The following is a 25,881-nucleotide window of genomic DNA, read 5'->3' on the forward strand; positions in this document are numbered from 1 at the left end:
GTAAAACAATTTAACATCTGGCCCCTGATCTGAGCCCGGTTCAAATCTCGGTCAAACTGTTTCACATGAAGATAACAGGCAGCTGTGACTTCCAGGTCAGTTCACACATACAGTTTAAACAAGAGAACACTTTAACCTGAATATGAACTAAAGTAACAACAAAATGATAATACCAAAAAATCTCTATCACACGTGCTTGCTTGGTTGTCTCTGATTGTTTCTGTGTTCACTCAGTTTAAGTGGACAGGAAGTTGTGTCATACCCTTTTCATCTTCAGATGGTAGACTGAAGACTGTGTTCAGAACTAGGGACATTGTTTTATAACCAAAGTCTGCTTTCAACTTTTCCACAACCTTATCTGTGACCTGTCTGTTGTGCTTTTTGGTCTTCATGATGCTGTTTGTTCAGTAACGTTCTGAAACAAGCTTGAGTTCTTCATAGAATATCTGAATTCATACTGAGATTAAAATGCAGACATGTGGACTCTGAATACTAATTTTAGAGTAAAGATGTCTAAATACAAATGCATGGCAAACCTTTCTTAGTTTTATTTGTAAACAAATAACAAACAAACACACACTTTGGAATGTTTGCTTATGACATAAAATCCTTGTTCACATATATCAAATTTTGTTGTGACAAAATGTATACTGAAAATCCAAAAGGTTTAAATACCTTCATATTCAATAAAATAGAATATTATTGAAAAGTAGTTTGTTTATTTCAGTAACTCAATTCACTAAGTAAAACACATTATGATAGACTGAGGTTTTTGAGCCTTTTGTTCTTTTAATTATGACGATTCTCCAGTTGACACTTAAGAAACCTGGTGCTTGACATAAAAATTTTACATTTTTATGTCAAGCAAACAACAACACTTTAATCCAGAAATGTAGACTTAATAAAACATGTTTAACCCCTTAACTGTCACCCACAAAACACTTACATATAATTCAATGGGTCCATGAAGACACTTGTCTCCTCATGACAGTGAAAAGATTTTAATACCTGCTTAAAGGTTTATATATGGGCAAACGTCTATTATCAGAACACATATCTCAATTTATTCAATGTGGATAGTTGTGCCCAAGTTGCACAACTTTCCTGCAACGTTTAGATGCACAATTTCACCAATATTCAAAGGATGCCGAAATCATTAAGGAATAATTAAACTTGCATGTGATCATCATATGACATGTATTGAGTTACTTACTGACCCTTCTTATGAGCGGGTCATGGTGTGCACTAATTACGACTGCATTTGTCATGTTTGTGGTTAGTAAAGGACTCAAACGCAGAGACTGACTGGCAAAAAGAGCAGAGATTTAACAATAAAGAACTAGAAGAACTTACAGGGGGCTTTCCCAAAATGAGTAGGACATGGCGTAATGGCAGTATAATGGAAGGAACGATTACTAAACAATAAAAATCAGCGATAACAATAATGAATGCAGAGAAAAGAACTGAATACAGCAAGACGTTTCCAACATAAATAAACAGAATGATCGGAAACAAACCAAATAAAAAACAAAACCCATATCCACAATTATCAGAATGATATAAGGGTTTCTTTTATTTTTCACTTGTTATTTTTGAGATCAGACATTTTAAGAGGCTAAAAAAATATAGTGCTCAAAAAAATAAAGGGAACACTTAAACAACACAATTTAACTCCAAGTAAATCAAACTTCTGTGAAATCAAACTGTCCACGTAGGAAGCAACACTGATTGACCCGACGAGGGTCCCCGTTGTCAATCAGTGTTGCTTCCTAAGTGGACAGTTTGATTTCACAGAAATTTGATTTACTTGGAGTTATATTGTGTTGTTTAAGTGTTCCCTTTATTTTTTTGAGCAGTGTATTTTGTCTTATAGGGGAATTATCAGCATCTAGTTAAAAAAAACAACATCATATAAACGCCACCAAAATTTCAGCTTAATAGCTTAATGTGTTCAACATCAAAGTCTTCAGTAATTATACCAAGTACAAAATGTACTATAGTGGAATTATTTCACTCTAAAGTAAAGTGGAGTTGAAGTATAGGTTTGAACCAAATTGACAAATCAATGCAAATGAGTCAATGTGTTTCATTGCTCTCCACCATTATTTGAAACAAATGCAAAAGGTATGCTATCACTATTTTCATGAAAGTTCCGCAAAAAATAGCAAAAACACAAAGGCTTCTATAAAACAATACATATATTTTTTACATATATTTTTTTAATATTATACAGATTTTGAATGATACATTATCAGTAATGCAGATGCTGTTCCTAGTCCACCGTAGTACCAAAAGCCAAGTTGAAAAGAAAAGCTCTCCACATTCCGGTATGTTCACATTCCAGGCCAAACCTATGACAATAAGAGGTGGACCATCATTAAATGAATTCTGAATATAAGCAGATGAAAGACCTTCCTTCATAGAGCAGCCTGGCTTAGCCTTAGAGAGAGGCTGTGGAGTACATTGATCTGAGGAAAATTCAGAGTAGAGGTGCTGCTCCTCCACTATAAAGGGAATAAGCTGAGATACGTTACATTGACATGGATACCTTCTGAGTCGTGCAGAAAAACCTGAGGTTGTTATTTTTCAGAGCTCATCCCAATGAAAGGAGACCCTAGTATAGTTCTAGAGCTTCTAGGAATTTCTAAAATCTCTCTGGATAATTCCTGGGATACCTCAGAATGAGCTGGGCAGTCAAAGAGAATGGATGGTAAAAGATTCAACCTGTGAAATGTGAAAGAAAAATACAATTTGGAACGCTTGAATTCAGATACAATTGCATTTTGCAGTGCTGTGAAACGCCTACTTAAGTAGAACATTTCAACAATATTAAGTAGGCAAAGTTTGAAGGTTGGGACCTTAAAGTTACATACTGTGTAGCTTTAAGATGGTGGGAAAGCTATTCAGTTATTTTGCAGAACCAGTTAAAACTGCCTCTAGAACCACACCTGGTTATGTGATGAAAGTCTCTATAAGAGGAGTTCACTCATTGAATGCTTTTCTGAGAAGCTGGATCAGATGCATAGTTTTTGGGTGTGGGCATCGTCACGCCCTCTTTCCGCCAATCAGGTGATTCCTTTGACAGACCCACGTCTTGTTTATTTACACCGTCGCGTGCCAAGCTAAGAGAAGGTAGTGTGCTGACTTTAAGACAATTCTTTCTTATCTACGTTATCATTACCGGATGTTTTGTCTCAAAACCGTGCCAGCCCACACGTGGGTAAATGCAGAAATTCTCTTGAAGCGGTTATTATCCAACCGAAGACTGCAGTCCACCGTTACCTCCAGCTCGACGCCCCCTCCGGAGAAGACGGACCATGGCAGAAACCGGAGCGGAGCTCAGCGTGCCTCTGCCCGGCTGCAGTCTCTTGGGAAGAGAGGGAGAGACCGCACCAACTCTTCCTCCGCTGCTAACGAGATCTCCGTAGACTTTGAGCAAAGCCAGGAAGCTTACAGGAGCAAAGACTCATTAGAGCTACTCAGAAGTTTGGTGGTTTTCAAACTTTGTTCCTATGACTTCCTGGTTGATAAGAATGAAGAGGTAATGCAGACAGTAGCAAACTAACAATAATTGGAATATTTCTGGTGATGTAGTTTTGTGGGTTCAGAATGATTTAAATTAATACTATGATGTTGTAAACAGTATTTATCTATGGCAACAGGTTAGAAGAATGGCGATGAACTTAAAAGCAAGACAGGCGATCCTACTATTAACTCTGCAGGCATTAACTTGTCACAGTAGCCTAGATATGATTTACTAGTCAGAGCTGATAACCTTTACCCGCATATTTAGAACTGTAAAAACCAATTAGTATCTTTACCAATTTTCATATTTGTAAACCATAAACTGAGACCACAATACATTACAGAATATTGTGCTGTCCCTGACTGCTAACCAACCAAACATCCTGCAGCACACCCATGTCTCAAATTACAACCTGCCTTTGCATGTCAAGCTCTTTGCAACCTGTTGCATAATGTAAGCTAGCTACTATTTATAAACTAAAGTAGCCAAGAGGTTTTGTATTGACCAATATTTCTGTTCACATGCACAATGTTACTTTAAATGTGCCAGATGATAAATTTGCGATAATAAATGTGTAGTTGGATTTAATCCTCTTTATGTTCAGATATAAACACTTTTCTAATCCACTAATTATTTAATGTTGTGACAAAGATACTTTCTCTACGTAGATGCACATCTATCTACATGCCAGAGAACTGTATCAAATCATTCTTAGGCTGTTTTCATCTTCACTCTTACTTGTCTGACTTTTGCTAAGAATATCACCTCATGCTATTTCAATTTAGCCTGCATCATTATAAATCTTAGCAGATGCGTGAAATAAAAAAAATGACCTGAGTGCTAAATCAGTACAAAAGACAGGCTAAATAAAATTAAGTCTGCTCTGCTCAATGATAGCAAAATGTAATTTGCAATAATGTGTGTGTGAATGTCACAAAGTTGTTAAACATAAATTATTCCTTTATTGCATTCTAAACACACCTTAGATATGATGTCGTTTATGCAGCTACTGGCAAAATTGAATCTGCTTTTATTTAAGAAATACTGTTTATAGAAAATGAGTATTAACTTTATCTGTTGTTTTGGCAACAATTACCTTATTTGCAGTTTTTTATGACTTATGAACTGACCTTTCTAATGAAAAAAAAAAATCGCTTTTTTTTTTTTTTTTAAAGCCAGACTACAAACATCTCTGTTGCTCTGAGCTTTTCACTAGCAGAGCAGATTTATCCTTAAGGATAGGTTTATAATAGATGGGTTTATAGTTGATGCGTTTAAACCCGACAGCGCGCGGATCAATCACACAGCTGGCGCCTCTGCGCTTTGCCTCGCGCGCTGCCGCTGCTTTACCTCAGCGCTTTACCTCAGCGGGATCGCACGCGCCTCCTTTCACTCAAACTGGACACAGGCTGACCTCCTGTATGGATGTTTACATCAACTTACTGTGAGGAACTATGGTCCTTTGGAGAACTCTAGGTAAGAGTTTAAAACCCGCCGCGTTAGCTCTGGTTGCGCAGCTCTAAGTGAACCGCAGGAATAACTTCTAGCGAATTCAGAGGTGGCGTTGTGGAGCGGTGAGAATGATTTATCTTTGTAAACGAATAATTATATGCGGCGTTTACTACCGTGTGGCTCTTTGTCTGTCTTCCCTGTAAAGTTTATGTCTGTGGTCCCGGTTGGTCGGAGCGTTTGTGGATAATGATCAGCGCTAACCTCATCATGCAGGTTCAGTCCGGCGAGGAGCTTTCGCCCTCTCCTTGGAGTCACGCATCAGGCTGATTTTATATTATTTTATTGTTATTTTTAGTATTATTTTTCCGGTTACACGATGCATCAAACCATATCAAATACGTTGTGTACTTAAGAGTTAATGCGCGCGGCCGCATGGAGATCTGAGAAACTTGTGACCGTCAGGCACGGTCGAGTCCCATAAACTCGACCAACCAGAATAGTTTCTGTGACGATTAAAAACTTAACAGACACGAAATGGAACAACTACTAAAGCCAAATCTCCCGTTTGTTGCGCATCTCTGCGCAGTGCAGCGGATTACCTCATCCTGCAGGGCCGGTCCAAGGTTGTATGAGGCCTTGTGCAGACTTTGACTTAGGGGCCCCTCTAGCTGCTAAAAACATCAGCATCTCTAACAGCTTCTGTGTTAGATTTAGTGAAATATGGGAGAAGGGAGTAGTTTAATTGGCCAGCCTAAAAAGCAATAAGTTATAATTGCAGTTTACTAATTTGTATTTGTAAATTCAAAGATTAAACTCACAGCATCAGATTGTTGCTATGGTAACAAAACAATCTAACTATGAATATTGTTCTTTGAAGTTTTACAAAGTAAACTTGCCAGCTCCTTAAAATCTTGCATTTAAATGTTAAACAATTTAAAATCTTTTAATTTATGTATGCTGAAATTGAATTAAGTTTAACAGCATTGATAATCTCAATAAACAAATGTTACATGTATGTATCTGTGGTATGTTTTAAAATATTAGTGTTTATTGGGCCCCTGAAGCTCTTGGGGGCCTGACGAAGCTGCTGACTTAATTTGGATTAAACAGAAGTGCAAATTTGTTGTTTTTAGACTAGTTGCAGGTTTAAATAGCATTTCACTGGAGATCTTTTCCTGTAACATATAATTACTAGAGGTGTGCCGATCGATTGGCCACAGATCATAATCGGCCGATTTCCGTGAAAAAGTGTATGATTGGTGATCGCCGATCACGGTCTCTTGTTGCCAATCACACAAACCGATYACCTGCATCTCATTTCGCAGCCTGCCTGTGCAGCTGGTCTCCTCTTTCCTTCACACTGTGCAAACACGCAGCAACAAATCCTAAGCGATGTGGAACTATAATGCACTGAGTGAATGGGGAAGTTTGCGTGTTGCGGCGGAAAATTGAAGCAGGTCAAAATGCGTCAACACGACAAATCTAATATGGCATAAAAATAATTCCATACTTGACGGAGTTTGGCTACATCGAGGCTCACTGCAGTAAAAAAGACATATGGAGCGATCAGACAGGAGGTAAAGCAGCTCACAGCTACAAACACTCACCCGGATTAGCATGACGGTCAGAAAGCTAAACAAATAACTCGCAAAATTATTTAAGTCTTCGAGCTGCGATGTAAGACGCTGGTTCTGATCTCGATGTAGAACCACTGCTACGCGATACAGGTAGTAATATTTCACAGATGGAGCGCCTCTTCTGCTCTCACACCGAACCTCTGCCTAAAGCTGCAGCATCTAAATTAAAAAAATAAATTTTACATACGTATTAAAACTTTCGCTGTCCTAACAAGAGACAGATAATCTCTGAAAAAAGAATCAATCTCCTCCCTGTTCTGCATAATTACTCCGCTCAGTCAGAAACAGGCACTCAGAGCTAGCAGTAATCAGCTAGCCGCCATGCTATCAGAAAGTTTTCATTCAGTAACTCAGGATTGTTTCTTGTAATGAATCCTGTATTTGCCTTTGAATGTTAAGTTTTATACTTGAATTTTTTGGCAATGTTGAGAGGATTTATTTTGACTCTGCATTATTTAGCCTCTTCAGAGCCTTCATATGTTTTCAGTCTGTTAAAGATTGTATTACCGACAGCAATACAATTTGCACAATGCCTGTTTTTTTCTTGGAAAAAGTTATTAAAAACAACATTTTGTCTAAATTAAGGTGAATTCATGGTTCCTTTTTCCACATAACCGGTAACCGTTAGCGCTTTTGATTAAAAAAATAATAATTATGTGATCGTTATCAGTGTTCGGTATCGGTGATCGGCCCTCATGGGGAATCGGTATCTGCAGGAAAAAACCTGATCGGCACATCTCTAATAATTACACAGTAATACTTTAAATATTTTCTGTCAACTTAACATCTTTTAATACAAAAACACGGTGGACCAACTCGACGCCCCGACCACCGGGCTTAGCAAGTTTTCTCGGGGAAACCCTGCTTCCTAAAAGACTTTCTGCTAACAAAAATCATTTGCACAGTGTTTCTAGCATAGAGAGTCTGAATGTATCGCACTTATGTAATTAGCTGACAAGTATTTGAAGTTATTGAAGTTATTTGCACTATTGACATTGGATGCTCTGATACTCCAGTGATAACGACGTGACGCACAAAGCTTAATTTTTAAGCATTATCTAAAATCACAAATAACTCGCAGTATAATATTTATTTCAAAACTACAGTTAAACAATACTTCTGACACCACATAAGTTTAATGACAGGGTCACGGTACAGAGATTGTACATTATAAAGTCTCTACTAATGCTAAATTAAATATACCCAATAGAAACAAACACATATATACACACCTTAGCTTATTTTTCATTTAAGTTTTTGTACTATTAAAATCTTATTAAGGCCAAACTGCCAGTTCATGGTTACCTGCTGCATTGCAGTGGTAATCTTTGTACACTTTTTTGCATGCAGGTATCACGCACAATCCTGACCTTCACAGTAATTCACTGATGTTTCATTTTATTTTCTTGTTTTCTTTGCTGCTTTTATGTTTTTACATTGTCAGGTACATTTAGAACATGGCAAGTAATTGTTTGTCATTGGGTCTATGAGTCATATAGATTCAGTACTATTATGACCCAAATGAAGAGCCACACTGTCATTGTCTCATACTCTAAGACTATAGCAATGTTTTCTCTTTTTTGCATAGATAATGGACCTTGGTAAGAAAATTTTAGGCCAGAAGGTTTTTGATCAGCTCATGAAGATGACCTTCTATGGCCAGTTTGTTGCTGGGGAGGATCACATATCCATTAAACCTCTGATCCAGAAGAACCAGGCTTTTGGCGTTGGCTCTGTCCTGGACTACAGTGTCGAGGAGGACATCAGCCAGAAGGAGGAGCACCAGAAAGAGAGGTAGTATAACATTTGTTGCTTTTTATTTCACATTAGAACTGATGCTACATAAGGCATGAATAATCATTTCTCTGATTTTGTGTTTTAGATATGTCCAACTTTTATCAAATATATGGCAAATTACACGCAGTACATTTTATTATTTGCAACTATTCATCTAAATTGGAAAAAAATTAGGATAAGAACTGTGAAAAAAATAAGATTAAGATAAAAACTGGGGTTTTTTGGCTTCTATTTTGATTGGCAGTATTTTGTCACTTGCCTGGGATCTGGTCACATGAACAGCACAAGGCAGCAGCTATCTGATCTGCCTCCTGATGTAAAGTAGGATGACAGTAAAATCCTGGTGCAACCACTGTCTCTAGACAGCAGCAATGTTACTTCACTCTCAGCTCTGGGCGTTCATGCATATGTGGAATAATTAGAACATTTTCACAGTCCAAGATTAAATATAGACAGCTCGGCCTGCTTCACAGCTACTTGAGTCAGTTGAGTGAATAAAAGGGAACATTTTGATGAGAATTTCTTAGAAGCAAAATAGAAAAAATCAACTTGTCAGATTTATTCAGCATATTGTACTAAGTACAAAGACCCTTTATATCTTGTATGACATCTCAGATTTTCAAAAGGTCAAAAACAGTGAATGAAGTGTAAGGTTTTCAGGCAGTATAATTCTAGGTTGATGTAGAGTGACAGCTGACTACTGTGTCAAATCGTGCCACAAAGAACTTCCTTAGTTTTTTTTGTTTTATCGAATGGCATTACCTTCATTATGACCTACTTATTCTATTTTACAGTGTTAAGTATAAGTACATGGCTCTTATAGATTTTGTTTTGTTGTTTTTATCACAGTTAAATGTTCTAGGTCTGACTAAAAACTAAATAAAAAAAGAAATGTGGGTAATTATAGTTAATCCAGTTATATTTTTACAGGACAAGGCTAGTTTTGATAGAATTTATTATTTAGATTTTGCATTTTGTATTTACTATTTATTTTTGTCTGATATAAAAATGTATTTAATGTTCTGAAACATTTAAGTTTGACAGTTGCTCATTTTTAGACCAGGGGACAAAATTACACCAACTCCAGCTGATAAGCTGTGCAGTGAGCTGGAAAAGCCAAACTACAAGGAAGAGAAACAAACACTGGATTAATTTTAAGAGGGAGATGTCTACAGTAATCGCCAAGTGGCTTTTTCAGTGTTGTCATTGTGTTTTTTTTTATTGCCTAATCTAGATTATTAAAAGCAAATATTTAAAGCCTTATGTTTTGCAATTGATAAAACAACAAATCTAATCTTGGTTTTAATGCTAGAAGTCATTACTCACTCATAATAAGTCTGAGTGGGTACTTATATCTTATTGTTAGTATTACTTAGTACTAACTAATACTAATAAATATTAGTTAATTTTATGAAACTGATGTATTGTTAGAAATGAAATAATCTTCTAATGCAACTAGTACTTTTTCATCAGAATTAAAGTATTTACTTAAAACAAGCTCCTGTATGGTTGAAAAGTTAACTGTAAGTTTGTTTTGTCTTATTTCAAGTGTACTAAAATATTTGCACTAAGAACAAGACTGAAATTACAAAGACGTTGTGCTTTTACAGTGCAAACAATTAAAAAATTAAGGAACTGCGCTTACAAACTAAAATAAAACTTAAAATGAGTTTTTTAAAAACGCTTCTAGTTCTATATGAATTGTATTGCAGCATGATTCAATTTTCAACTGTTTCATTCTGTCAAAATGTTGCAGTGGTAAAAGGACTCAACTCCCATCAGCTCTCCTGAATTTCTGATGACTGACTTGCTCGCTGTTAAGTCAGATGTTTGTTTACATGAACTTTGTCTAATACCTTATGATGAAAAGGGCGAATAGGTCAAGTGAAAAGTGACGCTTCAAGGCCCCATGAGGGAGTCGGCATCAAACATTAAGGATGTTTCAGAATAAAGTGTTTAAGGTCATCCAACACAATGACACTCTACGGCATGCCACAAGGCCAAAATGTCCTCAAAGAAATGTCAATTCGCAGAATCTGATGCAACTCGCTTTTCTAACGTTGCCCCAATCCTGAGCAAATTAACTGCCTTTTCTCAACACTCCTATTTTAGCTCAAGCGTTTCCGCTGGAGGGAAAGAGAGCATAGGTAAGCTGCCTTGTTTTGTTCTCATTTGTGTACACAGCACATGACGCAATTAGAAGAAATAGGCATGCAAATTTGTTTTCCTCCCCAGGCGAGGGCTACAGAGAGAAAAACTATGAAGCAGGCAAGCAATTAGGTGACAGTCAGAGGGAAGTGACTGGAACCTGCACATATTTCTATGCTGATGAGGCCAAATGTGACCAGCATATGGAGACCTTTATGAAGTGTATCAAAGCATCTGGTGGGTAACCTAAATAAGTGATACATTTTGAAAATAAGTTGGTTTCATGCATTTTATTGAAGTTATGAATTTAAATAGGACCCCAGTAGTTATGCAATATGCTTTATTTACTTCTTTCTAAATTGTTACAAAGCAAATGTCTTTACATCATAATCAAACAGTTTCCTATCCATAGGTGGGAGTTCTATGGATGGCTTTTCTGCAATCAAAATGACTGCACTTGGACGACCCCAGCTTCTGGTAAGCTGTAAATGGTAATGTAAAGCTCAGTGTGACAATCTAGCTCGAGGAATAGCCGCAGGAGAGAAGAATAATAATTTTTTTTCTTCTCTTTGTTTCGATAAGCTCCGGTTCTCAGAGGTCCTCGTGAAATGGCAGCGATTTTTCACATTCCTGGCATCACAGCAGGATGGCATGGAGGCCTTGGAGCAGAGACTGGAGCTGACACAACTGCAGGTAGGTTTTTTCCTTCTTCTTTGAGTCCAGAGATCTTTTAATTCAATCTCATATGGGTAAATTTATCTCTCACAAACACTGCATAGACAGCAACAGGATATTCCTACATGTTGTAATGCAGGAGCTTATTTTTTAACCTTATACTACATGCCCAAAATAATGGGACTTGAAAGAAGCTTGGAAGTGGAGTCTGCACCTGTATGCAGATTGACTCGTGTTTGAACATTAAGGACATTGAGAAAATTTGCAATTCTAACAGTGAGGAGATAAACTGGCGAACTGATGTGCAGCTTGTCTACATGTTACAGTTGGTCTTGACTTTTCTTGCAGAGTATGCAGGTCCTCTTTACAATCAATAGCCACCATCAGCATGTGAATGTGTGCATGAATAGGTGACCCAGTGGATGTAATGTGAAGCACTTTGGAGACTTTTTGAAGCACTATGCAAGTACAGACTATTACTATAACCTAAAGACCAAAACTTATATTTTTGCTCACCCTAGTGAGATGCTGTTTATATTGGAATTAAAAACATAAGACAAAGAATTAGACAGCAAGAAAATACAAATAAAACAGGACATGTAACAATAAGAAATGAATGTACAATAAATCAAACTAAGGTAAGATGAACTAGGCTAATCTAAGACAAGTTAAAAATCTTCTCAGATAAGAGAAGATGAATTATTTTAAACTCAATTTCACTGAACAAGGATAGACAATAAGCTACAATAACTTTATCCTATTCAAAGTAAACCAAGTAAAGTTAAGATAAGGTAAAGTAAATTAAGATTGAAGGGAAGCTTGGTTAAAGGCAGACATTACAAAAGTCAAGTTTTAATCTTATCTTAATTGTAATAAGCTAAACTAAGGCAACCTGACATGAAATATGTTAAGATAATATAAGCTGAAGTAAGATAAATTATCTTAAACCGAGATAAACTGTAGAAATAAAGTAGAAGGAACAGTTACTTTACCTTAAGATAAATCAGGTTTAGCCGAGCAAAGGTCAGCTGAATAAAGCAGATCTAAGGTAAGCCAAAGCTTGAGCTTATTAAACTAAGTTAGACATTTTATTGATTCCTAGGTGGTAAAATCTTACTGTCAACACAGCGACAGAAAGCAGAAGCAGTCAAAGTATAGCCTATTGTCAGTCTAATCCAATTGAGCTAAAGTGAATAAGTAAGTTGTGTTAGTTGTTGAACATACATCTGTACAAGATATTACTATCTAGCGTTCTGCAAGTTTAAATATAATTTATTTACTTTTAGACTTTTACACAAATAAATACTCCTATAAGCTACTGCTAGAAAACAACATAATCAGAATTAAATAGCTTTTGACATATGGCAAATGCTTGCCTGTTAGCACCTGAAATACATTTTTTGGTCTTCCTCTCAGCTTCTCTGTGCAGTCAGAAATCTGCAGGCACATTACTTCTCATTAGCATTCTTGAGCCGCTTTGCATTGATCATTAATTGGATATAAAGCCTAATCCAAGTGTGCTCATTTCCACAAGCACTGTGATTTATAAGGGGAGGATGTGCATGTTTATTACATCTGCTTATTATGTCCTTCTGATGCTGAGCACATTTATGGATTTTGCGGAGTCACAATTTTATTAAGTATCCTGCACACAGATTTATTGAGAAGGCCCTAGAAATGTAGCTGTTTTTGTGATTACAGGAATTGATGATCAAACTGGGTGCAGAAGGTGACTTCCATGGTTGGTTTACGAGAAAGAAAGGGGAATCAGCAGGGTAGGCACAAACACATAATACTGCATGTCCGTTGTACACAGACAATATACTTTGTCTTCACATGGTGTGTTTTGTTAGATTATTGACATTAATGAGAAATTATGCACATTGTTGCAAACCTTTATCATAATTTAGTGCAATTATGTCATATCCTTCCATTTTTATCCCCAACAGACGCATTGACATCCTTGATTGGAACAGTCTAATAGATGACAGAGTGAACACATCAGACCTGCTTTTAGCTCCAAATGTAAAGGTGAGAAGAGAACAATTCTTTGAAACATAACACAATTCAAATACAATTTGATGCATTTTATAAGTTACAGTTGAATATTTGTTTTCATTAGCACCTGATGAATAATTTTAGGCCTGTTGCTGCTAGCATTTGGATTTATTTATAATTCCAAAGTCTTCAACAAATGTACTTAAAATTAGCAAAAAAAAATTGAAGTAATGCGATATAATGTTGCAGCTCTGAAAACAACTTGCTGCAGTTAATTTATTTAACATCTATGGACTTGAAATTCTATGAAACCATCAATACACCATATTTTAATTATATTTTATTTTACTTTTTCTTTATTTCACCATATGCAGTATTCCACTAGACAATCAACCAATCTCATTTAGACATTTTTAAGACTATTCTGAATAGTGAAATAAAATAAAGAACTACAAAACAAAAATAAAGAGTAGGGCTCATTAGAAGTTAAGTAAATAGCTTTTGTTTTTTTTTAAACCAGTGAAGGTTTATATGAGGCAGTAATTTAATGTGATATTATGTACAATTAAAACATTAAATAAAAAGTGACAACGGATGAAAATAATTTACTGGAAGATTTATTTATTTATTTATTTATTTATTTATTTATTTATTTTTATCAAACCAAACCCTTTATATTTTTATATTTATAGAACTCCTAGAATTTGAAAATACATTTAAATTGTTTAAATGTATGAGCGTTCACAATTGAAAGCTTCCTGCAGATATACATAGAGCTACTACTGTGTTCTAGTAGTAGCTCTATGTATACCTCAGCTGCATAGAGCTCAGGTATAGATAGTAAAACGTAGCTTACCTTCCCTTACATTTTAGATCTGTTTTGGTCTGTAGTTTAGTCTGTGCTTGTTGTTTCTATAGCTGGATAAACTGGAGCCTCTGCTGAAAAACTTCACCATAGAGGATGAGAATCAGATAAAGAGGACATTGGAGCGCCTTGATGCATTGGCAAAGGTAATCAGAAATCACATGGAACCACTAAATGTTTATTATGGAGTAGCTATGAATACAGTTTTAGCAAAGTTGATGTTTTTTACCAATATCAATGTGTAAAAATTTTTTTGTGCCTTTTCTTACAGTGTTTCTGTTTGTAATGCCTATATTGTGCACATGTTACTGTATGGACAAATTAGGACACATTAGTTAAGCAGCTCTGAAAACAACTTACTTTAGTTCTTGTATAATCACCTTATATTAAGTCTTAAAGCTGTCAACGTGCAAATGTGTGTTTTTGTGTTTAAGTTAGAGAATTCCACTTTTAATGTGGTTAATAAAACTTGAAAAGTGCTGTATAATAGGGCTCTAGTGATACAATAATCTCACGATACTATACATGATATTCTGCTCACGATACAATATATATTGTGACATTCAGCAAACGATACAATTCAATACACTTTTGCAATTTTCTGAAAGATTTTAGAGGGACAGAGTGATTTTGGTGACATTTCGTGAGTGTTATAAAGTCGGATTGAATTAATTTAACTGAAAACTGATTAAAAGCACCAACTACACAATACCTGGCTCTGGTTGGACAGACTTAAAGTCGACAGCTGGACAAAATGATTCAAAGAAGTGGTGAGAAAACATGTTTCTTTTAATTGAAACAGTACAAACTGTAGCTTACACACATTTGTAAAGTAAATAATACCTTTTTAACCTTGACACTTAACATCTGAAGGAACCACTCTAAGCCTGATGACCGAATCACTCTCCCGGCGAAGCAAGCAGTGAGTGAGCAAGGTGACAGTTGGATGTTACGATACTTGCGGATGAATATCGATTTTTTTCTAGGAAAGAAAATATCGATATATATCGCAAAATTGATATTATTACACAGCCCTACTGTATAAAGGTACCTATGGAGTATGAAAAAGTATGAAATTTGTTCATGAATATATATCCAGAAATGGAAATTGGTAGTCTAAATACTGCATCCAGCTGTGTCCATCCTTCCATCCACTCATTAATTCATCAGTCCATTAGTCCTTTCATTTCTTTGTCCATCCATCACCTGCCATCAATCCCTTTATTTATATGCTGTCCACCCATTCATTTTTCCATCTCCTGTCCTTCCATCCATCTTTCTCCATTCCATTATGTTTATTTAATCTCTGTATACAAACTTACATCGCTGTCGATATTTGGAGTAAATTCATAGTGAATTTGTTTTGGTCTTTGTAGAAACGTATGGCATTTTGTATCAGAGAAATGTGCATTACCCATTGTATTTAACAGTCAAAATTTTAAATATAATTAATTCTAGAAAAAAAAAATCTTGATTTATACATCATTAAGTAATTTTAATTAAAAATATCATTTCACAGTGTGCCTTAGAAAACGGTGTTTGCTTAATGGTGGATGCAGAGCAAACCTATTTCCAGCCAGCCATCAGTAAACTTGCACTGGATTCACAGAGGATCTACAACAGGGAGAAGCCTGTCGTTTTCAACACCTACCAGTGCTACCTAAAGGTTAGAACCAACAAAACCAAACAATTAAACTGATAAATTACCTGAGAATTACAGCAATACATAAACTTTAAAGAATTTTATGTTGAAACGGCTAAAATATTAGATGTATAGCTCTAGAGGTAAAGACAAAGAACATAAACTTGCTCTTCTCTTTTTATTTTGCAGGAAGCCTATAAAAATGTAACTATGGACGTAGAACTGTCCAGAAGGGAGGGTTGGTGTTTTGCTGCTAAGCTGGTACGTGGAGCATACATGTATCAGGAGCGAGAGAGAGCGAAGGAGGTCCGATATGAAGACCCTATAAACCCCAACTATGAGTCTACTAGCACAATGTACCACAGGTTTGAACCATGGCTTGTTTCTTCATTTATTATAATACTTTGGAACTGAATTCATTATATCAAAACTAAGTTCACATTTTGCATTTTCATAAAAAGCTGACTATATGTGTTGCATAATGTTGCCACCCCCCAATTTAAAAGTAGCAAGCAATTTTTCTTTGGGTCCCAAAGCTATCATCTCTAAATCAATAAAACCTGCCTAATCACAAACATAGACTTGGAGAGCTTGGATGCGATAAGCTATTATATTTCTAGTGCTTTGCATTTAAACTTTGCTTTCGAATAAGATGCAATAATTACCCATCTAGTTAGACTCTCCCTGCCGTTCGTGTCCACACCTGGTGTAGATGTTAGTGGATAACATCCTCAAGGAATCGGTAGGACCATTGTGATGATGGAAAAAAAACTAGGAGAGTGAGGAAAAAGTAGCTTTAACTCAATGGATATTGAATTTACAATAAAAGACACAACTAATACAATTTCACTTTTTCCTTGTATTGTGCAACCCTAATTGTGACCATATCTATGATGTTTAAAGAAAATGTTTCAGCCAACCCCTGCTTATTGTCATTCGTTCTTTGGAAAGGTGTTTGCACTATGTGCTGGATGAGATTGCTCTTAACAGAAAGGCCAATGTCATGGTCGCTTCTCATAATGAGGACACAATAAAATACACCCTAAAAAGGTAAGATTAGATTTCTCACCATTGCACTATTTAAAGTAATAAAAAAAAAACATTTCCCTCAGCCACATGTGTCTCAGAAACTGAGCTAATTTTATTTGTTTGTCTCAATCATTCAGCATGAATGAGCTCGGTCTCTTACCAGCAGAGAACAAGGTGTTCTTCGGTCAACTACTGGGCATGTGTGATCAGATCAGCTTCCCACTGGGTGAGGAAAACACACAAAACACCCTGCCCACTCTCCTCTACAGTCACACAGGGACAAGGCAACAATCCTTCCTGCCTTACGTAACAATGATTTGAGAGTTTCAGTCCAGCCTCTGCAGGATGTGCATTATCCGTCCTCCCCCCCGTAGCTCTCAGCTGCGTCCCACGAGGCCTTCAAGCTACACTCAGGAACCTTGCGGGCTACACGGACAAACATTTCACATGTCAAAGCCGGCCTCCAGCCTGCAGGGTGACATATGAACTGAGACACCTCAGTATCGACCACCTGTCTTAACGAAGCATCACTGTTGATTCTCACCACTTTGTTTGTCAGTCAAAGACAGACACACTGGTGAAAGACAGCTGTCTGTCAACATGGGGCTCAGGATGAAATGGCCTGAACTGTTAAGGATGTAAACAGAGATACACCAGTTTGTTTTGTTGCTTTCTGAATAGAGAAAGAGAAGGCGCAGCCATACTGGAGTCACTACCTTCCAAAACTATATTGGAGATGAGCTGAGATTTTTTTTATTTGTCAGCCACTCAGAAAGTCAAAATGTACGTATTTCTATGATATTGGCCATCCATCCATTTTCTTTACACCCTTGCCCGTTAGTGGGGTCAGGAGGGTTGCTGGTGCCTATCTCCAGCTAATGTTCCTGGCGAGAGGCGGGGTCACCCTGGACAGGTCGCCAGTCTGTCGCAGGGCAACACAGGACAAACAACCATGCACACACACACACACTCACACCTAGGGACAATTTGGAGAGGCCAATTAACCTGACAGTCATGTTTTTGGACTGTGGGAGGAAACCGGAGTACCCGGAGAAAACCCACGCATGCACAGGGAGAACATGCAAACTCCAAGCAGAAAGACCGGGGCCGGGAATCAAACCCAGAACCTTCTTGCTGCAAGGCAACAGCTCTACCAACTGCGCCACTGTGCAGCCTCTATGATATTGTCTTTTAGGAAAACTGTTAGCCAGGAGGCTTTTGTAGAAACAGTTTTTCTGCAATGTGTTTAGTTTGATGGATGATTCTGGATAAAACATTTATCTGAAAGGTAAACACCAAGAAAATCATAGTTGTTATGCTTAGCAGATAACCTGACTACTTCAAAGTCAGTGCAGCTGAGCAACAACAAGAGTCCATCTGTAAAATGTCCTTTTGGGTCAATCTGACATAACATGTAAAACTCCTGTACTGTGGAAATAGCCATGGGCTATGAGATTCTCATGGTTTAATAACCTAAAGCAAAAATACAATTCTTATAAATATTGACTGACAAAACATATACAATTAAAGTGAAGAATACTTTCCAATATTGACTTTTCATCTGCAAAACCTGTTGCTTTTCTTTTCTTCCCAGTTTAGCTGGTCAGTTAGATTTTATGATTTAGTCAAAATTGACCAATAATTAATTAATTAGAGCTGCTATGTAAAGATAATAAGCTAGATTCTCAAAATAATTAATTTTTCTAACCTGCCCAACAGTTTTTTGTTCAATAAAATAAAAAGAGCATCATTATTTTGAAGATGGTTATTTTGATTATGAGCATCAGCTCTTATTATGGGGTGGTCAGACTGTCAGTTCCCATAACCACACTTTTTAAAGACAGGGTCACAGGGTCAGCGCGACCCCACCAGACTGCGCACAGACTAAAAAGTTTGTGGGGTCCAAATGAGCTCATCTCTTAAGACTTAATGATGTCAGTTAAAGACAGACACACTGGGTTAGGATTGTTGTTGATGCTCTTCTTATTTTTTTTAAAGATGCAGTAAGGTCTATATTTGGTAATACAAAATAAACTGTTTGTTCTGAGAGAGGCTTGACTGTCCAAATAAAAATGTCTTTGATTTGATCATGGTGGATATTTTATGGCAAACTAACTTACTTACTCAGAAAATTAAGTTTTTTTTTTTTTTTTTTTTTTTCCTTTTCTTTCTTTCTGAGATTAAAGTGAGATTAGAACCGATTATTTTTTATGAACTCTTACTTAACCTTAATCTTTTGCGAGCAAACATCGATTAGCTTTCAAAAGCATTGGTACTCCTTGAGACTAGTAATAGGCCCACAAGGGAAGGTATAGTAAAATAATTTCTTTTAATGGTAGAATACCTTGTTTCCTTTGTCTTACCTCAGGCCAGGCAGGTTTTCCTGTCTACAAGTACGTCCCCTACGGGCCGGTGAGTGAGGTGATGCCCTACTTGTCCCGACGGGCACAGGAGAACCGCGGCTTCATGAAGGGTGCCCAAAAAGAGAGAGAGCTGCTGTGGAAGGAGTTGAAACGTCGACTTGTCTCTGGGGAGCTTCTCTACAGACCAGTGTACTGAAAACACAGAAGCAGAAACCGAGAGGAGAGTTTGTCAGCTCCTTGAGGGATTTTTTTTTAGCAGCAGCAGCAGTTGTCATCAAACTTTCTCTCTAGCTTGATGGCTACTGCTGCAGCCGACTGCTCCAACTCTCTCCCTGTGCATGTCCTGTTTTATCATGTTCTGTAGTTTTTCCTTTTTTTTTGCAGATAAACTGCATGGAGCTTTATTATTTTCACCCACCTTCAACCCATCCAAGTCCTGCTACAGATCCCTATTTCTTTTTTTATCCGCCACCACAACTAACAGCTTTCCTCATTTTTGTCGTTGTGCTATCTGTAGAGCTCTGGTATCCATCAAGTGGGCATCTTTACTGCTCCAAAAGGACTCCCTAAAATGTCAACAACACTAGGGTGGGCATCCTTCGTTATTACTCCATTTATCTTGTAGAAGATAGATAATAATAAAAATAACAGACTGGATTTAAATTGCAGCAAAGGACACATTCTATTTTTGAAGTCCTTTTTATTTTTCATCCACTCTGTTCCAGCCATGCTCTGTTACTGAAAGCATCCCTGTCTGTATCTATGTGTCTGAAGGTGTGTCGCTAAAACAAGGCTTCTTCCTGAATCATTGAGAAACCTTAAACCATATTATATCCCTCATCTCTTTATAATTTGTTGGATTCTATCGGCCAGGTGTTGCAAGTGAAAATTTTATATTGGTTAACCTTTTGTACTAGGTATATGAGTTTTTTATTTTTTTTATTTTCACACGGAGTTGCATTTTCCTTCTCATTGGGTTTTAATAAATTACACTGATGTAAATATGTTGAAAGGATTTTTTTTATGACAACTTTGTAGCAATCCAAAAGAGTTTAGTAAACAAATAGAGCGTCTTACAAATAATCACAACCCTGGAACTCTTACATTGTGTCACCAAATTCCAATGGATTTGATTCAAACCAGTTATTACCACATTATTGTGAATTAGAAGGGAAAAGCATATGTAGTTTTCAATATTTGTGTGTGCATTTATATTAAGTTCCTTAGAATCAATACTTTGAACACACAGATGCATTAATCATCTTTCACTGCAGTTCTTTTGGGGTTCATCTCTACCAGCTTTGTCGATCGAAAGACTCCAAATTTGACAAATGCCTCAGACTGCATGTCTGACATACAGTCAAATTGCATAGTATATAGACGGTATGTGAACAACAATTTTCAAGTGTACTCAAGAGGATGTAGGTCATGAATATGCTTTGATGTTGCTGTACGTCCTGGGCCGTCATACTTATGAACCTCTCCCTTAGTCTTGGTTCTTTTGCAGCCTGGAACATGTTTACTTCCAGAACTTGCTTGCATTCATTCCCTTCATGTGACCTGCTCTCCCATCTCTGCTGAAGGAAACCATTCCCACAGCATAATAATTCTAGCTTTCCAATTACACTGAGCATGTTGCTTGTAGGGCAAAAAGTTCAGATTTGGTCTGAACTGATCAAAGCAACGTCTCCCACATATTCAGCGTACAGCTGTACTTTCAACCGATTCCCCCACCTGTACTGTGGCTCAATGAAACTTCTCCAAAGTTGCTCAGGTGGACAGTCATGACTAGTGGGCTGTATATCTAAGACTTTTTAAGACATTAAGTGTATCTTAATAAATGCAAGCGTTTGTGTAACCTTGCAGAAATCTTTTGAAGGAAATTAGTTGGACTGGATTTTATTTATGGCTACCAGAGTAAAGAGACTTGAACACAAATACTTTTCAGGTTATTTTGTTGTTTTTTCTTCCCTCTTCACAGACATACATTTCAAATGCACATAACATTTTGAGGTTGTAATGTGACACAAGTGGAAAAGTTCAGATATCAAGGGAGTGTAAAACACTAAAGGAGCAATAGAGCATTTCACATTTTCTTTTTACAAAATTAGTACAGTAAAGGGTAATTTTCACACTTTAGGTTTCATCAGAAAATACATTTTCCTCAGTTATTGATACACAGTTCATATTTATGTCAGGGGGAAACTAAGCTTCATAGTAATTATGGCCTTGTCATTTTGTGCGAGGAGTCGGTGCTCTGTAGACCATCATCATTTAATTACCCCTGATACTTCACTCAGTGCAGATCACAGAAATTGGATGCATTAATCATTACTCAAAAGAAATGTTAGCGGCTGGTGAGTTTTACTGCGGCAGAGCGCCGCAGAGCTGTCACTGTTGCTCCGTTCTATTGGTTTAATTAAGAATCAAGATGCCTTTGATTTTAGGAACACCTTCTGGGTATACATTTGCCAACAGAATCCCTTCTCACTGGTTGCCTGGAAGTTTTTGGGTTTCCTTCACAGATTACAAAACGAAGAATTTTGCACAGCTTCCAAATCAGCTAAACCCATCATCCACTTAGCATATTATTAACCAAGACAGCATTGAAGGACACAGTCAGACAGTAAGTCAGCATAGGCAAACATGACTGATGTAATGCTGACTTTTCTTGGTGTCATTGCTTAGGTTTTTTTTGTTATTTTAAAGAGTGGAAGTTTGGTGTCGTCCAAAGCACTGCTCATATAAATAAAAAAAAAAACATTATTTTTCAGGGAAACATCTCAAACTTTTTTCTTTTTAAAAAAAAAAAATAGATGGATTGGCTCATTGCTGCATCCCAGCTGCTGTTTGAGCCATAATCAGGGATTGTGTGCCAGTACATGAACTGACAAATATAGTAGCTTTGAGCTGCTGTGGAGTATCATGTATTTTTATCTGTTGACAGCGAACTGAGAGATTACAGGAAACCATCCGCATTCGGTTTAAAAGCCACAATCATATCCACAGTGGGGGGATAATTCTAAAGCTTTATTTCTCTCCATGAGATCGCAGGGGGAGTTATCAAAATAATTTAGTAAAATACAGTTGAAGGCTGATGCATTATGCTTTCTGAATGCAGGGGGAGAGTTTTCAGTCCTCACCCCACTGGGTTTTATATCACTGGAACCACTTTTTTTTTTATTTCAAACATCATTTTAGGTTGAACTATAAATTATATAAACTGCTGTAGAAGTATTTCTTCATCCGTAACCATAAACTGACTGGCCTTTTGATTATGACCTTACTAGAACTACAGAAAAACCCAGTTGCTTGCTTAATCAATCATCTGTAGTATTCCTATAGTTCTCCTCCATAATACAACAAAATACACTTTTCATTGACATAAAAGACAAATATCAGAATTCTACGAATAGACAGCACACTCCGTTTCCTGACATTGCACCATAATCACAAAATAATTTGTACATGGTCAGCCAGAATCCTGAGGGCAGTCTAGAGCAGGTCTGTCAAAGTGCTACATGACACATTGTCAATATTTAACAGCAACATCTGACACTAGCATGACTCAAATGTCAAGCCAGGAGGAAGAGTTGTTAACATTCAGCAAGGCCGTGACATTTCTCCATAAAATAATTGGCAACACATAAGAAGGTGTACACAAAATCCAATGTGATTACAGAAGAACGGGTCAACAAAGCGGACAATTGGCTGGTACCCTCTAATTACTGGCTACGTACACCTGTCATGTTGTTCTTGAATATATGTAACATTTGACATTAAAAAAAATGAATTTGAAGAAGACCAGATAATCAACTATAACACAAAACAAAAACACACATGCACTCTGACTTAAATTTCTTTTCTGCTAAAGATCCTGTTATTTTTTTTGTGATTTTCTGACGATCTTCATGAATCAAACAATAAATGACATTGTTTAGTGAAATATCAAGTTTTGGTGTATGTGCATTGGTTATTATGCACACCCCCTTTAATATGGCACCTTTTGTTTTATCTAGGGTGTAAAATGTATATTCACGAGAAAAATTACTTATGTCATATTTATATTATGTCATTTATTTTTTATTTTCTGTGTTTAAATTGTGAAATCAATCAGAGAAAAGTTTCAAAACCTATTCCATATTAGCGATTTAGCAAAGTGAGCATGCTGAAGAGAGTACATTTTCATCGGTGCAGACGCAGTAACGTTATTCAGGAGGACAAATTGCTCCGAAGTCAGTAACTGGATGCAACAGGCTTTTCTATCATGTTTAATAAACCAAACCATGCAGCATCCATAACAAGTGACATCGAATGTATTTGGAATTTAATCTGTTTATACAACTGTATTGAACTGACTGTATTTGTACAGTATGTATATAAATTGGATTATATGTTTACTAAAGCACCTTAAGAAAACTTGTTGAACTTGTGCCATAAAGTAAACTGAAAGGAATTACTTGGTACTTTCAGCAACAATTTGGGCATCACTTAATGAAAACATCAGCACATATGTGCAGTACAGTACAGATCCCCCTAAACTCCCTGTCCAACGGAATAATTCAAAAAACAGTAATAACCTTGTTTAGCTACTGATCCTCTTACGTACAGCATAGTATCAGATACACAGAAAAGGAAAAATTTGAACCTTATTACCTAGCAGAATTTCTGCTGGATTATTAAACTGTTGAATACTACAAATACTATTTAGTTCTGATGGAAAAATGATTTAGTGTTTTGTTTATCTCACCTGCCTTGCTGTGATATGTCAATCTTAAAAGATTAGAGTATTTTTAACCAGGTTTTTTTCTATGAAGCTCTTACAAGTAAAACAAAAGACAGGAACTTACATTCTGATTGGCTGATTGGTATGTGAAAACAGTTTGTGTGTGCAGTTAAACATTTTTATTTTTGTCTAGAACAAAAAGACAAATAATGAATTTTACCATGTGATAATTGAGGATTTAACCCTTTTTTTTTACTTAATTAAAGCAGAGTTTCAGGAGAGTAATTATTGAAGTAATGAGCTTCATCTGGACTCTTTATCTGCATCATCTCGTTCTTTCCCACATCATCACCAAGACTGGAGGAGATGAGAGGGAGGCTTGTGTTAGATCAAACCCTTCAAGCTTTGACCATGTATCGAGTTATTTATTCGTCTAATCACAGACAATCTGTGTGTGATCATGCAAAACGTCTTTGATTCATCTATCAGTGATATAAAAATGTTTTTTTTTATTATTGCTAGTGTTAAAGCTTTCAGCTGATGAACATTTTACACATTTTTACATTTAAATTATAGACGTGTGAAAAGATAAAGCATGAAATAATGCTGTTGGATAGTGATTACATTATTATTGGATCATTTCAGTCTACAATCATTTCATCAGTGTATAAAGCAATAGTTCACCCAAAACAAAATAGCACCATCAAAAAGTGCAGCTCAAAATTGAGTTCATAAAGAGAAGATTTACATGGTGTTATATCTAGTGTGCATAAAGAAATAAGAAAAATGAGACAGATTGGTACCTGTGGAGGTCTTTAAAATGTCTCTGTGGTAATCAGTTTCCAATCCATTACAGTGGTGAAAAACCACTACGGAAAGATAAACTAAAAAATTACAAAATGTTCTGCTCTGGTTCTAAACAGCTCCACAGCTCGCCTGCTCAGTATTACTTTCCTTCAAGCAATTGTTCCATTTTTACTGAGAGTTTAACTTCACAATATTAATGTGTTTGTTAAAGTGTTGCTTAGCTCTATAAATCCACTTCAGAATAATGCTACACAAGTTAACAGGCTCCAACGGCAGAAGCCATCTCTTTTCTACTCAGTTCAGTCTTTGTTTAAAAAACTTTCCCACGGCAGCTTATGATTGTAAATAATCATGCAGGTGGGACATTTGGACACAACACCAATTTGTCCTTTTGAAAAAGGTGATACACAATACGAGCTGATGCTATGTTCTGATGTATGTCAAATAAATTCCAATAAAAATATTTTTATACCTGGTCAAATTTAAGCTTACAAACAACACACACACCTGCCTTAATCAGCTGGCTGTTGACTCTTTGCTAGAGCTGTCTGTAGTAGCAATGACATGAACTGTGTTGTATACTCTACCATCAGCTAAAGCTTTTTCCTTCCCTTATTTATAAGACTCCAGATGTCAAACACAGAGAATGGTTCTGGTCAGAGAGGAGAAATCTGTCTACCTTAGTTTACTTCCCCAAAGCTCACATGTTTCCTGTATTGATGGCATTTTCACTCCATTCTTTTTCTGTGATGCTAGTAAGTAGCTACACATCTATTCCAGGATGAATTTTTTATACAGACACAGAAAGTGACAAGTACTGTTGGATACTATGTCATCATGAATATAGCATATACTTCCTGTTTCAGAGGGGAAATCAAATGGCTTTCTCATGCGATAAACCTATATGGTTTGGAAAAACAATGCATCAGTTGCCTGATTTGTCATGTTTCATACTTTAGGTTTAAATATGATAATAGATGACTTTTAAATTCACAAATGCAGAGGGTGAAATATTAGTGCACCAGGTCAAATCTGATCTCTGGGTTTTTACTTGGGATTTCTAAATATTGGCTCTTTAATTTTCATTCAACCATGAATGGAATATCCTTTACCAACACTTCACATTTACCGTCACTTAATTGAAAATGTGATGAATCATTGGGTAAAATTAACCCTGCACCCCAGACCTAGTCCCAGAGCTGCAGAAACCCCTGGG

General features: G+C 36.6%; 1 protein-coding gene across 1 annotated transcript; it reads left to right on the forward strand.

The window, feature by feature from the left end:
* Positions 1-3,065: 3,065 nt before the first annotated feature.
* prodhb (proline dehydrogenase (oxidase) 1b) lies at positions 3,066-21,015 on the forward strand. Its single transcript, XM_008417901.2, has 14 exons — positions 3,066-3,541; positions 8,204-8,409; positions 10,525-10,559; positions 10,648-10,797; positions 10,973-11,037; positions 11,143-11,253; positions 12,937-13,010; positions 13,185-13,266; positions 14,152-14,244; positions 15,618-15,764; positions 15,930-16,105; positions 16,692-16,790; positions 16,907-16,995; positions 19,138-21,015. The coding sequence occupies exons 1-14, from the start codon at positions 3,185-3,187 to the stop codon at positions 19,326-19,328; spliced, it is 1,875 nt and encodes a 624-aa protein (XP_008416123.1). The 5' UTR covers positions 3,066-3,184; the 3' UTR covers positions 19,329-21,015.
* Positions 21,016-25,881: the final 4,866 nt, after the last annotated feature.

The sequence above is a fragment of the Poecilia reticulata genome, linkage group LG9 (assembly GCF_000633615.1).
Source record: "Poecilia reticulata strain Guanapo linkage group LG9, Guppy_female_1.0+MT, whole genome shotgun sequence".
Lineage (NCBI taxonomy): Eukaryota > Metazoa > Chordata > Actinopteri > Cyprinodontiformes > Poeciliidae > Poecilia > Poecilia reticulata.

Coding starts and splice junctions, on each gene's coding strand:
- prodhb (XM_008417901.2), top strand. CDS start 3,185: ATGTTTTGTCTCAAAACCGTGCCAGCCCACACGTGGGTAAATGCAGAA. Junction 11,038..11,142: donor TTGGACGACCCCAGCTTCTG/GTAAGCTGTAAA, acceptor TGTTTCGATAAG/CTCCGGTTCTCAGAGGTCCT. Junction 16,996..19,137: donor TCAGATCAGCTTCCCACTGG/GTGAGGAAAACA, acceptor GTCTTACCTCAG/GCCAGGCAGGTTTTCCTGTC.